This window comes from Dryobates pubescens, chromosome 6 (assembly GCF_014839835.1).
Source record: "Dryobates pubescens isolate bDryPub1 chromosome 6, bDryPub1.pri, whole genome shotgun sequence".
NCBI classification, from domain to species: Eukaryota; Metazoa; Chordata; class Aves; order Piciformes; family Picidae; genus Dryobates; species Dryobates pubescens.
The window spans coordinates 43,223,879-43,237,407 of record NC_071617.1 but is presented as its reverse complement, the minus strand read 5'-3'; the positions used below and the strand labels follow the sequence as shown (position 1 = coordinate 43,237,407).

The window sequence follows — 13,529 nt, the reverse complement described above, 5'->3', positions numbered from 1 at the left end:
AAGCCCATATTTTGCCAGGATTTTTTTTCCCCAAGTGGGAATTTTGAAAAGATTTCACTTTGATAGATACTTCATTTTAAGACTAAACTGTTGATTGAAAAATGCAAAATATGCTTTAACTTGCAATAGCAGTTAACCATTTTATAAATATAATATGTTACAGCAAAGGGAAATATTGTTCCCTGCTATTTGTAGTTGCTCTGTGTAGGAATGTAAATACTGGGACTAACACTTGCTTTTCAGGGGTTGATTTTTATTTTTTGTTTCAGTTCAATTCATAGATAAGGGAGAAGGAATCCTTACAGTCACACTGATCTCTCTGGCATTTTGGGCAGTGTTCATGTATGCTCTCAGGTTTATTTACACCTCTCAGCACCAAGCATGGGGTTTGCGGGGTTTATTCTTTTAGAAGTAAAAGTTAGCATTATTCTCCCAATGACTACTTCCTAATTTTTGCCTTAGTTTCAACTTGGCTACTGGCCATAATCCCGTTGTGCTATTAGAAACAAACTTTCTGCCTCCGATTTTCCATTTGTTAAAACAGACTCTACAGGGTCTAGGAACAGTGAGAGTCTTGGCGAATGTAGTAACTTACAGAGTAATGTGGCTGGGAACAAATACAGTACACAGCAGTTGAAATAACTGTGGATTCACTCCTGTAGGTTCAGTCGATCTGAAATAAGACTGGTGTAGTCAATTGATGTCCTCATTAATAAATGTGGAATTTATTAAATCCTGCCATCTTTCTCTAGTGCAGGTGCTGTTGACTCATATCCTGTACCTCTTGCCCCAACCACCTTCCAGCTAGATTCTCTGGATAGGTCAGTAAAGGACAGTAAAACTTTCATAGGTTAGCAAGACACAAGGGTGTTGCCTGTTAGACTGAGACAATGTGGTTCACATGTCTTATTTTTCTTTCTACAAAAAAGGTCGCAAACCATTTGCCACAGAAGTGAAGTAGGAAATCCAGGACTCGGCTAAAAGACTTCTTTTTACATCTGGCATGGTTCTTGTCCTGACAAACATGAAACTTGTATTGCGAACACAGATAATGCAGAGAGGGAAATGAAAGGTCAGCTGTCCCAAGTCCTGCTGGTTAGCATAGTCCTGCAGAGTCTGTCAAGTGGCTAAGGCAGCCTGAAAGGCTTGTTCACTTGGCTCTGTGTGTTGGCCCTGGTCATATGCCAGCATGTTTCAGTCAGCTGGGAACTCAGAGTCCAAGTGAGCAATCAGAGAATAAGCCTGTCATTACACTAGAAATGGGGGTCAAAAAAAGGATGGCAGGGGTGTATACTCGTGTATACACCAGGGGTATAGGCTTCTCTGGTGACTTTGAGCTGCTTCGGAGGGACGGATAATTGCCAGCCATCCTTCCCTGAGAATTCCTCTTACCTTGAGCCAATTAAGTACTAAATGTGCCAGGTGGCTGACAGAAATATGCATGCCCAAATAGGGTGCTGCTGTTTTGTGTTCTGGGCTGTGAGGTTTTGTATTCTGATCCTCAAAAGATGCCTCCCCTCCAAACAGTGATGATCTTTGATTTCTCTGTGCACATACACGTTTATATCAGCCCTCCTAAAGGTCACATTGGAACGCTGCTCTTTCTGCTGCCTGGATGAAATGTTTTAACCTCGGTATTTTGTCAAGTTTCTGCAGCTCTGTCACATTGTGTCTCTGGCTACCAAACTGGGCACTGCGGCACGTAGCAAGATTTTGTTAGAAGCAATGCAGCTGTGTGTGGAAATGGGGTTTGGGAAGAGAGGTGAAGTATTTTAGTCTTAAGAATATATGGACTAATATGAGGGTGTTAGTGAACTCAAACCAGAAAATTTTAGTAAATCATCACATGTATACACCTCATATATATAGATAGGAAAAGTAATGGGGGGGGAGGGGAATTTCCTTGCTCATTGGTGAAACCATTAGTTGCATAGTTGGCTTCTTTCCTTGTCCTTATCTGAACCCCAAGCTGCCAAGATACTCTAGTGAGGAAAATATTTTCTCTGGACAGCATCCTCCATTCAGTTAGGACACATTGGGTATGCAGGAGGAAGGCAGTTGGCTTTAAATTTTATAATATTTTTTTGGTTAATATTGCTTTCTCCAGCTACTATAACTCAAAACAATGAATTGTGGCATTCATTATTATATTAAATACATATTTGTTGCTTAACAACTAGACACACAAACTTACTTAATAGATGAGCTATGACAGCTGTCAGCCAGGATTAATATATTCCTAGTTTGACTGTGAATCTGCTACTTTTGATCTAACTATAAAGAATTTACAAATTCAAGCTGTGCCTGTGAAATAGCTGCTTCTGCTTTTAATATACAAGCAGATGTCAAAGTGCAATATGCCAGCAATGCAGGAAGTTTCTAGCTGTGGCCATGCCTGTCTGCCTGATAAGTCTGAGGCAAGTCTGTCAATCTAGCTATGACCACCCACACACTTTTTTCCTTCAAAAGCAATACTGAGGGAGTTTCTTTTCTCTTTATTTATGTGTAATCCTGAGACAGCGTTATCTAGGTATGCAGAACTTTGTAATGGATATCAGGTGTGGGAGTCTTAACATGTCTCATTTTTTTACTATTATTGTAAAGATAAACATTAATGAATATGTTTTGATTGCCTTTCAAAATCTGATTCTTATAAACAGCTGACTGCTACTGTAGATTTATAGGTAGAGCCAGAAAACCATGTGGGACAAATACAATAGAATTAACCGGGTTGGAAGAGACCTTTGAGATCAGCGAGTCCAACCTATCATCCAACACCATCTAATCAACTAAACCATGGCACCAAGCACCCCATCCAGTCTCTTCCTAAACACCTCCAGTGATGGTGACTCCATCAACTCCCTGGGCAGCCCATTCCAATGGCTAATCACTACTTCTGTGAAGAACGTCTTCCTAACATCCAGTCTAAACCTCCCCAGCACAACTTGAGACTGTCCTCTTGTTCTGGTGCTGGTTGCCTGGGAGGAGAGATCAGCCCCCACCTAGCCACAACCTCCCTTCAGGTAGTTGTAGGCATCAATAAGGTCTGCCCTGAGCCTCTTCTTCTCCAGGCTAAGCAACCCCAGCTCCCTCAGTCTCTTCTCACAGGGCTTGTGCTCCAAACCCCTCCCCAGCTTTGTTGCCTTTCAAGGGTGTGCACTTTGCTTGGCATGGATTTTTATTTTCAAGTTACTTTAAGCCTTTTCTTGAATTTTAAAATGCCATGAAAAACATCCATACAGCTTCTTGTACCACTTCACCTCTTTGTTCTCCCTTACTCTGATGCTTCTGTATTTGGTTAAAATCTGCTTATGAACAGCAGTATAGAGTTTCATCTGACATTATAAATGTAAGCCTTATTACTCTGGAAAATTTTATCCAAATGGCTGAATTGCCAGTGTTGTATGTACCTATGAGTAGATAACTACTGCACTATTTTCTGAGAGGTTGTGGTTGTTTTTTTTTTTGTTGACATCCAAATCTCTTCAACTTGTTTAAGAGAGATTTATTCCTTGTAGGAGAGTCTCTAAAGTGCTTTGTAGATTTGTAATTCTCAGCAGGTTTTGGTGCATTAAATCTTTATATCCTTGATAAAGAAGCAAAATTACTCAGTTCATTTAGAGTCCCAAGTGGGGACAAACCCTAAGGAGTCCTGAAAGCGTGTATCAGTTATTGCTCTAATGGACTCTACCTTTGGATGCAGGAGCCAGCTGTTACAGTCCTTTATGCACGTGGTAATACCCTTGAGAGTAGAAAGGGATTTGTGATATGCAGGAGAGAGTCCAGCAAAGAGCTACTGACATGATCAAAGGACTAGAGGATGCTCCAGTCGTCCTACAAGGAAAAGCTGAGAAAGCTGGGCTCCTCAGTGTATATATAAATACCTGAAGGGAAGGTAAATGAAAGCGAAGCCACGTGCCACTGCTCATGCACAGGCAGAAGGCCATAGTTCTGCTCCGTTTGCTCTTCTGAGGGCCAAATGGCCCAGTGTAAAATGACATATTCTACTTACCTAGTTATGATAAAGGTCTCTTGGAGGCAGTGTGCTTGTTCTCTTAATTTTGTACCCTCCCATTACTTCTGCAGGGTCTGAATGTCTATGGAGAGCCATTTTACCTTGCCAGTGGTATTTATAAAATTTCAAACTTAACCATTCCTCCTGCTAATACAAAGGCAAAGACAGCAGAAATGCATCTGCTGGCTGCTGCAAACTTAAGCCACCAGAGACTTGCCCTAGCAAACCTTGGCAGGCCAGTAGGAAAAAACAATTTAAACAAATGCATTAGTATGTGTCTTCCCAGTTTGGGCAAACTTTGCTGCTGTTGTGTGCCTGCCCCCAGCAGAAAGTGGAGAAGTAGAATAAATAGTGTTAGGAATATAGCCATAATACTGATGTGGGTCAAGGCTTCTCCTTGCCACTTGCAAATTTGTTCAGAGGGCTCCTCAGCCTTGTTGTTACTCATGTAGGATGAATAAGAGTGGCATGTGCTCCAAAGCCTCAGTGAGATACTCCTTTGCCCAAGATAGGAGATAGAACAATTTGTTCTTGTGATATCTGGTAAATCTTGAGTGAACCTGATCATCAGAGGGTTAAAAAAATGTCACAAAAGCCATGAAGCACAATGCTGTATTGCTGCAATGCTGGGGTTTCTCTGAGGGAAAGTGCTTGCAAACGAGGCAATGTCTGCTTGATTGTGTTCGAATGGCATCCCCTATTTCTACTTGTGATAATGTCATCAGAAGATATGTTACTTTTATGTGTCTTAAATTTCCCTCTGCAATTGCCAGTCTATTTACTTTCAGCAAGAACTCAGGGACTTGAGATCTTTTCCTTTGCCAAAGTGCAGAATTGGAGTACTGGGGAGTGAGGGAGAAGAGGGAGTTTGATTCCTGTGAGGCAAAAGTGGCTTGACTGAAAAGAAAGGCCTGTTCATTAGTAGAGTTGTGAGGTGGGGTCTAAGATCATATGTAAGTTCTGAGTTAGTTAACTATTTTCAGCTTTTGAATTGGGGCATAACTGAAGGGTTTGGGTTTTTTCCTAAATTACATCTTTCAAGATAGAATAGAATTAACCAGGTTGGAAGAGACCTTTGAGATCAGCGAGTCCAACCTATCATCCAACACCATCTAATCAACTAAACCATGGCACCAAGCACCCCATCCAGTCTCTTCCTAAACAGCTCCAGTGATGGTGACTCTGCCACCTCCCTGGGCAGTACATTCCAATGGCCAATCACTCTTTCTGTGAAGGACTTCTTACTAACATCCAGCCTAAACCTCTCCTGGTGCAGCCTGAGACTGTGTCCTCTTGTTCTGGTGCTGGTTGCCTGGCAGAAGAGACCAACACCCACCTGACTACAGCCTCCCTTCAGGTAGTTGTAGACAGCAGTAAGATCTCCCCTGTGCCGCCTCCTCTTCAGGCTAAGCAACCCCAGCTCCCTCAGCCTCTCCTCATAGGGCTTGTGCTCCAAACCCCTCCCCAGCTTTGTTGTCCTTCTCTGGACACCTTCCAGCAACTCAACATCTTTTCCTAAACTGAGGGGTCCAGAACTGGACACAGTAGATATTAAGAATGCTTGCACCATCTACCCTTTTTGTCCCTCCTTGCCCCTCATTTTCCCATCCAAAGAGTTTTTAGAGATCCTTTTCTGTAGTGTAAGAAATTCAGCACAGGCAGCCTGAGACGTTCTGTATCTTAGTATATGAAAGTAAAGGCATCCCTGACATTGCCTAGCAGATTTACTAAGGGCGGGGTGGGGGGTGGGGGTCGGGTCAACACGAAAACAACCATCACCCATACTTGCTGTTCAGTTGTATAATGCCCACTTACATTGTTGTTTGAAGCCAAAATAATTATTTCAGTATGGGTAAAGGTGACACTGTTGGGAAAGCAGCTATATATTTCCCACTGCACCAAAGCTATGTAAGCATGTTTTGTGACCATATTCGTTCCTGTGGCTGGGATGCATATAATGCACTTGGGCTTATTGCAGGCACAAACTAACTTAGACGACTACACTGCAGATCACAGATAATTGTGTGCTAATAACAGATAGCTCTGTGAAAATAGAGACAGGAAAAGGATGGCAGCTTTGGCTGGAGAGTATCCATGACTGTCTGTATAAAGTGTTTATGTAACTCAGCTAGCCACCTCTCGCCTGAAATGTTAACTGCCTGTATGTCAAGGGCAGCTGTGTGCTACTCAGTCCAGCAGCTTCTTCCTCTTGGATCTGGGCCCCCTTCACACCTCCGGATCTCAAGCATTGGCAGATGTGAATGTAACTCTATGTGCTGGGAAACATTATTTCATACTGAAAGTGAAGTAATGCAATGAGATAATGGCCTAGTGACAATGGAAACAGATACTTCAGTGCACATCTTATGAGATGTATGAGCTATGAAATAACAATAAAGAGGTGGGCTTACAGCATGAAAAATGGCTGAATTGGTGTTCAATGTAACATTTAGTGCAATGTTACTGGGCACTGGAAGAGGTGACTTTACTTTTTCAGGGATATTAGATCAAGGATTGTGCCTACTGGGTCATTTCATTGTCCCTTGGGACTTTGAGGAAATTTATCTGCAGACCATAACAGAAACTAATGGAGTTATTTTGAATGGCTTCTCCTCAGATGAAATCCTGTGATCCATTGTAGCTGGCTTCTTGGAAGGAGGTGGCATTGTGTGTTTGCTTGCTCTCAACCTGCTCCTTTCTTATTTCAACACTGTTTTCTTAAGACAGGTAACTGCCTTGTTGAGACCTTTCTCTGTGCTTTTCTATCCATAGCCTGTAGGCTATGGAAAGGCACTGCCTGCAGTTTTGTGCACACATTTAAGTTTACCAGGAGAAATATCTAGTTCTGTACCTTCAATCACTTTCAATGCTTCTCCTTTTATCTTCTGTAATAGCTTGCATGTTAAAAGTGAATTTTTAATTAAATTGTTTACATCTTGTATATGCACAATACATTCACTTTGAGGGCATTTTTATTATGGTAGGAGGATAGTGATTATGTAATAAGTCTTGAGAATAATTAAAACCTGTGTTAACTTGTGTATGTTTTCAGTAGTGATTGAACTTTGTGTTGAGTCTGTGCTGGGTCCAAGATCAGATCTTAATCTAAGTAGGAAGGAAGGAGTGATGAGGGAAGGAAGAGCTGGTTGTAGGTACCTCTAAGTTCTTAGCAGTTTAAGATAAACCCCACCTATCACGTTTTGTTCAGACAGCTTTGGTTTACACTGCAGGGAGAAAAAGCAGTGTAACCTGAGAATGCTTTAACTGCAGGGTAATGTGACAGGGCAAAGATTTAAATTAAGTAGGAATTTCTGGCAGAGAATGTGATAAATTGTTTCTCTTATTTTAAGGGGTAGTAATACCTTTCAGAATGCCTGGTTTTGATGTGAAACTTTGACTTTCTGCACTAAATAGTAATTAAAGTTTTTTTATTGATCTGTTTTCTACAATCTAGTTTTGGAAAGGCAGGGGAGACTGGGTCTTCCTAGTCTCTTCATACCAAAGGTAAAGGTAATTCATAATTTTTGAGCATCTGAAGACCTGAACAGATGTTAGAAAATGGACTTGCTGAACCTGTGGAATTGTAAATAACTACACCTAATTGCCTAACACATTGTAAACAAGTGCTTTGCATTTATTATGGTATACTAGATTGAAAGATGAATAAGAAAGGGGCTTGATTCAAGGACAATGGCCAGAGTCCTGTTGCATGGAATACTTTGGAAAAGTATTAATTTGTCTGTCTTTGAAAAGTGTACAGTTTTACATTGGCTTGTAGTAGATGAATTGACTCTGCCAGGGACAGCAGGCGAATGAGCACTAGTTGCATTAAGCTTTGCCAAGGATTGTGTGACGTCCTGCTCATACCCAAGTCAAGCTGAGGCACGTAACAGTGTTTTGAAATGGATAGTAGGTCTGAAGATGTCCCTACCATTAAACCAAACTCAAGAACTACACTGGAGGTTAAATGCTAGTTCAGTCTGGAGGAGTGTATTTGGTCTCTGGATGAGATCCATTTGGGTTAAACTGGTAAATCGAGTAAAAGCTGATCTAATTAAACCCCCTTAATTAAATGTCAGAGCACCTGCACCTCTTTGTCTTAGGTGAAGCAAGTTTTCTGTATTTCCTAAAGTTCATGTTGGTGAATATACTAGGCTAGCCTTCACCAAAAAAAAAAGTTGGGTATGAACAATGGGGGGAAAGCTGAGAGGGACAGACACATTTCTTTTCAGGTTGCCAGGATTTTCCAAGAATGACCGTAAACTGTTTTCTTACAGGTTGTGTCAAATGCTGCTGGACAGGGGGTTGCCATCACTGGGAACAATACTTTCAACAACTGGAATTGGCCTAATGCTGTGATCTTTGCTGCTACTGTGATCACTACCATTGGTAAGTATGTATGATGTCAACTTTCCTAACTGTAGTTTTCTAGTGCTCTTGTATGTTTGTACTCTTCTGTAGAAGTGTCAGACTAGCCCCCGAATGAAGTCCCCATGGCTGGAGTTGCTTAGAGTACATGTTCATCTGCAGATGAACAGCTGAAAGTCTTACTGTTAAATCATATGGAGTGTTGTGTTGTTCTTTATTATTTGAAACTCATAATACTCTGCTTCTAGTTTACTTACAACAAAAAGTTGAAGTCGGGAACACACCTAGTTAAGAAAGCCCTGGCAAAAACAGCCTGCTGATTTTTAGAGCCTGAGTTTGTAATGCTCTGTTGAGTTCTGTGACCAATGAAGAACTAAATTCTGTTGAAATGCCTTGCTATTTCACAACCCATCTTGCGCTTAACTCAAACTCTCACCCTGGAAAGGTACTGGGTCACAAATTAAATGCATATAGTGGATCTCTCACATTCAGGATAAATTGATTGAATCAAATTTTAAAGAATAAAGTTTTTAATAGTGTTACTTAAGGTTGGGGAATCCTATTAGAAGAAGGTTTAAGATGAGCTTTATTTCATGTTTATCTCTCCAATCAAAAAATGCACAAAATCTGTGGAAAAATTAAAATGCAAATGCTCTTCATTTGCATTAATGGAATACACATTTGCTAGAGTACAGTTAGGAGGCATCCAGACTCAGATCAGCTGGAGTAGACTAAAGCTTTTACAAACGGTGAAGTGAGGAATATTTGATACAGCAGAAGACCACACAATGTTGTTTTGTCCATAGGTAGAACTGCCTTGAATTCTCCGCAACACAAACGGACTGTGCACATACTTATCTCTTCTAGGTTACGGAAATGTTTCTCCAAAGACACCCTCTGGGCGTCTCTTCTGCATATTTTATGGGCTCTTTGGAGTTCCTCTCTGCTTGACATGGATCAGTGCTCTGGGGAAGTTCTTTGGAGGACGTGCCAAGAGGCTGGGCCAGTTTCTGACGAAAAGAGGAGTAAGCCTGGTAAGGGCCTTGCTTGTTTACACTCATGCTGTGTGTTTTGGATGTGTAAATTAAGCTTACACTTCATAACTCACCTGCTGATCTTGGTAGTAAATGAACACTTGCACAAATACAAATTTTGCCCAATGGTGTTGCACAGAAATAACTGAGATGGGGCACTGAGAGGAGGATTTGGTCTGATAGTCTGATGTGGTAGTTCTGCAAGAAATTTTAGCAAAATGAGATCTTGTCAAAATCTTTGATACTAACTATAGATCTTGTAGCTTCAATGGAGACTTATGTCTCACATTAGAAATGTATAGGACAAATGTAGCTGAGGCTCCATTTCTCAGGCATTTCATGCAAGTTCCTCTGGCACAGAAATAAGCTGTCCTGCTTCATTCCTACCTCCTCCTAGCCTGAGTACTTCCTCCTGGCAGTGAACCAATTGGAAGTGTTTTGTTCTGAGGTACTGGCTTGTGGCTTTTTTGTTTGTGGCTTTTCATTACCTTTTTTTAGTGGTGAAGTTTGGTTTTTTGGGTTATGGGGTTTTGTTTGGGGTTTTGGGGGGGGGCTTTTAGTGTTTGCCTCGCTCCATTTCCCCCAAGTGAGTTCTGTCTCAGCTCTAACTGTGCTAAGATAGGAAGCAATGCAGGGCCGCAGTGCCTGGAAGACAGTAGGACTGGTTTCAGAAAGGGAAGAAGAACTTTCTTTATCGGCGCCTGAGAAGAAACTACAGAAAATTGTGATGGAATACATGTGTGCGTGCAGCTTTGTGCAGAGTTTGTGTGGGTGGCAACAGGTAGGAGGCATAAAATAGGAAAGAAGCATCTTAAACTCTTCTGATCCTCTACGCTCAAATGAGAATTAAAGGAAAATCAGAGATGCTGGTTGCTTTTTAGACTAGAGTACTATGTTTTCTAGCACATCCTATTTATAAAATAACAGGAGCTCCTTTAATTTTTTTTTTTAAAGAGCTTTGAGAGAAAACTGGGGACATATTCCTATTTGAGCAAGTAGTTGCAAGAGTAGTGAGTCCTGGATAAAGAAAACTAAAATAGTTGTGTTTACTTTAATCAGTGACTTTTAGGTATGGCTGTTAAACCGTTAGCACAAAACTCTGGAATGTCTGATCCTGTTAGATGATGCTTCCATGGATGGGAAAAGAAAATTTGCGGATATTTCCCTGACTTTAATTCTTTTTTTCCTTTACAGAGGAAAGCACAAATTACCTGCACAGCTATTTTCATTGTTTGGGGTGTCTTGGTCCATCTGGTTATTCCTCCCTTTGTCTTTATGGTGACTGAAGGATGGGATTACATCGAAGGCCTCTATTTCTCATTCATCACCATCACCACCATAGGATTTGGAGATTTTGTTGCTGGTCAGTAATTGCATTTTATGTACTAGTGTGGCTATTCTGTTTCCAAACTCTTAACTTAAAAAGGTGTTTCTTAAGTTTTGCTGCATAGAAGATTGAATTAAAGCTGAGTAGTGATCCAATGGAGTGACTCTTTAATCTTAGTTTAAATGCCCAAGACCTTGAAAAGGGGCAAAGTCTGAAGCTAACTTCTGGAGTTCAATACTCTTTTAGGTGCCTCAGACCTATTTCAGGCAAGGAGTTTTCCTAACCACCATGACAATTAAGCACCTGTGAATGGGATCCTGTATCCTAAGCAGAATGCTTAAGCACTGGACAGTGCTCTCTGCAGCTGTCAGGAAATAGTCCACAGGAAATGCTGAGCATACTAACATCTCCCTCCTAAATCTTGTCTTTCTCTAAAATCCACTGTGTTGTTTAGGGCTTTGGCAATGGTTGCAGTAAGTGAAGTTTTGAACCGTTTTCTCAGGGAAAGTACTTATATCCATGCCTCAATAGCAAGAAGGCCTGTAATTATCAAACAGGGAGAAAGTTCACTATCATAGCTTGCAAGGAGAAGATAAATGTGCTGCCACTTATGTTGTCGTCCAGTAGTCAGAATACATCAAGCCAAGAAGGGGAAGACCTGGGATTGGCTTTTTCTTTCAATAGCATTTCAGATCCCCATTTAACCTCCTCTTGGAGCAGTGCTCAAATAACCAGGCTCTGTTAGTGCAGTAAATCTCAGTGTTGTAACTTCAAAGATTTATCCGCTGCAAGTCCTCTTTCAGTAGTATTCTTGGTTTTTAATTTTTGCAGGTGTAAATCCAGAGGCAAACTACCATGCCCTTTACAGATATTTTGTGGAGTTATGGATCTACCTGGGACTAGCTTGGCTTTCACTCTTTGTTAACTGGAAGGTCAGTATGTTTGTGGAAGTTCACAAAGCAATAAAGAAACGGAGGAAAAAAAGAAAAGAGTCATTTGACAGCCATCCTCGGTCTAAAAAACCCCTTCAAATGGGTACATCAAAGGATGTCAACATTTTCAGCTTCCTTTCAAAGAAGGAAGAAACATACAACGATCTTATTAAGCAAATTGGAAAGAAAGCCCTGAAGACAAACAATGACAAAATGATTAAAGTAGAAAATGCCAAGCAAAATATGCAGAATGCTAGTATAGATGCCCAGGTGATTTACACAAAGGCAGAAGCGTTTGAATACGACGAGACTTCCCTGGACATGGAAAATGGTCGCGTACTGAGACCCCTGCATGATAAACGCATTGGAGACAGTCCTCTAGAAGGAACCATTTTTGTAAACCAGCTAGACAGGATTAGTGAAGAAGAAGGTGAAGCATGGGATTCCAGAGACTATCGACCCTTAATATTTGAGAATGCTAATATAACATTTGTAAATGAAGATGACGACGAAGAGGAAGACATGTCAGATGACGAGGAAACGTCAAAATCCTCCATGGATGATAATCTTGCAGAGGAATCTGAAACCACAAAAAAACTGGTGAAATTCCCATCCTCTGATGAATCTACCTTTACCAATAACGAGCTGGAACTTTCTGTGCCTTACGAACAACTGATGAATGAATATAATACAGTAAGCAACGTGAAGGCTGCAACGTGAAGCACGTTTGGCAATGGTTTTCTGAAAGTGGTCGGTGCATATTGAATGAATTAACAGAGCAAGGAGAAAAGCATGTTCTTTGCAGCTTTTCCTGTCTCTTTGAAAACAGAAGTCCCAAACTAATAAACTCCAGTGTCCTTTTCCCATAAGAAGTTGGTTTCTGAGCCCATCAGCTTTGCTTATCTGAAAAACTTGCAAAATAACAGTTGGATTTGGAGTCTTGCTCCTTCTTGGGGTTTTATAGTTCTTCAACAAAGTAGAAAAGACTAGTTCATACACTGGACCTGCTCTGCGTTGATGCATTTCATTGAGGAATTAGTTTGGGAGTGTCACTATTGCAGACTGCTTCTGCCATCAGATGCGTTCGGTTACTCCATTATCCTTTCACCTCTGAAAACATGGATTTGAATCCTGCTTTGACCACAAATGAAAGCAAGTGGGTTGCTTTTTATGTTGCCCATTGTTAAATTGTTACCACAAAGAAGTGGTGCAACCATTAGTTGTGAGAAACTTAAGATCGAATACCAGAACACACAGATCTGAGCTAATGTGCACTGGCAGACTGAGAAGTGAATTGTAATTCCATAAGTGAAATGCTAAAATTCAAAAGGAATGGATGGAGATAGAGCCCTCAAACAAGAAAAACAATCATCTGGGATGAAGCTTACCAATTCGGCTGCTAAACTGTGCTTCAGCCCCAGAACTCTTCTACTGATTGGAAGATATATTGATCAAAGCATGTATGAGTATAAGCAGGATGCAATGAACTTTTTTAATGATGAAAGTGTCCTTCCACTGTTGATTTCCTAGAGGAAATACTTGAATGAACCTTATACAGTATCTTTGTACAGGTGAAGTTTTATTGACACTGTTCTCCTGAGGAAAAAAACACCTTGAGGGGAGGCACAGGCATTCTCCAAATGCCCTAATGCCTGTCAGAAGGGACTTGTAGCACTGCTGCTGATCTGTACAGTGTGTTAGTCAGTATTGTTTGATGTTCCACTTTGCCTTGGTACTTCAGAGTAGACTTGAATGAGATGATTTTTTGGAACAGTTGTTTATTCATTTTGTTTTAAAGTTTGACCTTTTGTGCGTATATAATGGTTATTCTATCCCACTTTCGAGAAGGCTGG

General features: G+C 40.9%; 1 protein-coding gene across 1 annotated transcript in view; it reads left to right on the top strand.

Moving 5' to 3' along the window:
* Positions 1-12,894, top strand: part of KCNK5 (potassium two pore domain channel subfamily K member 5) — a 30,992-nt gene extending 18,098 nt beyond the window's left edge. Inside the window, exons 2-5 of the mRNA XM_054162420.1 lie at positions 8,293-8,404; positions 9,251-9,417; positions 10,612-10,780; positions 11,576-12,894. Coding sequence (XP_054018395.1) covers positions 8,293-8,404; positions 9,251-9,417; positions 10,612-10,780; positions 11,576-12,396 — 1,269 coding nt within the window. The 3' untranslated portion in view covers positions 12,397-12,894. The remainder of the gene's footprint in view (positions 1-8,292; positions 8,405-9,250; positions 9,418-10,611; positions 10,781-11,575) is intronic.
* The last annotated feature ends 635 nt before the right edge of the window (positions 12,895-13,529 follow it).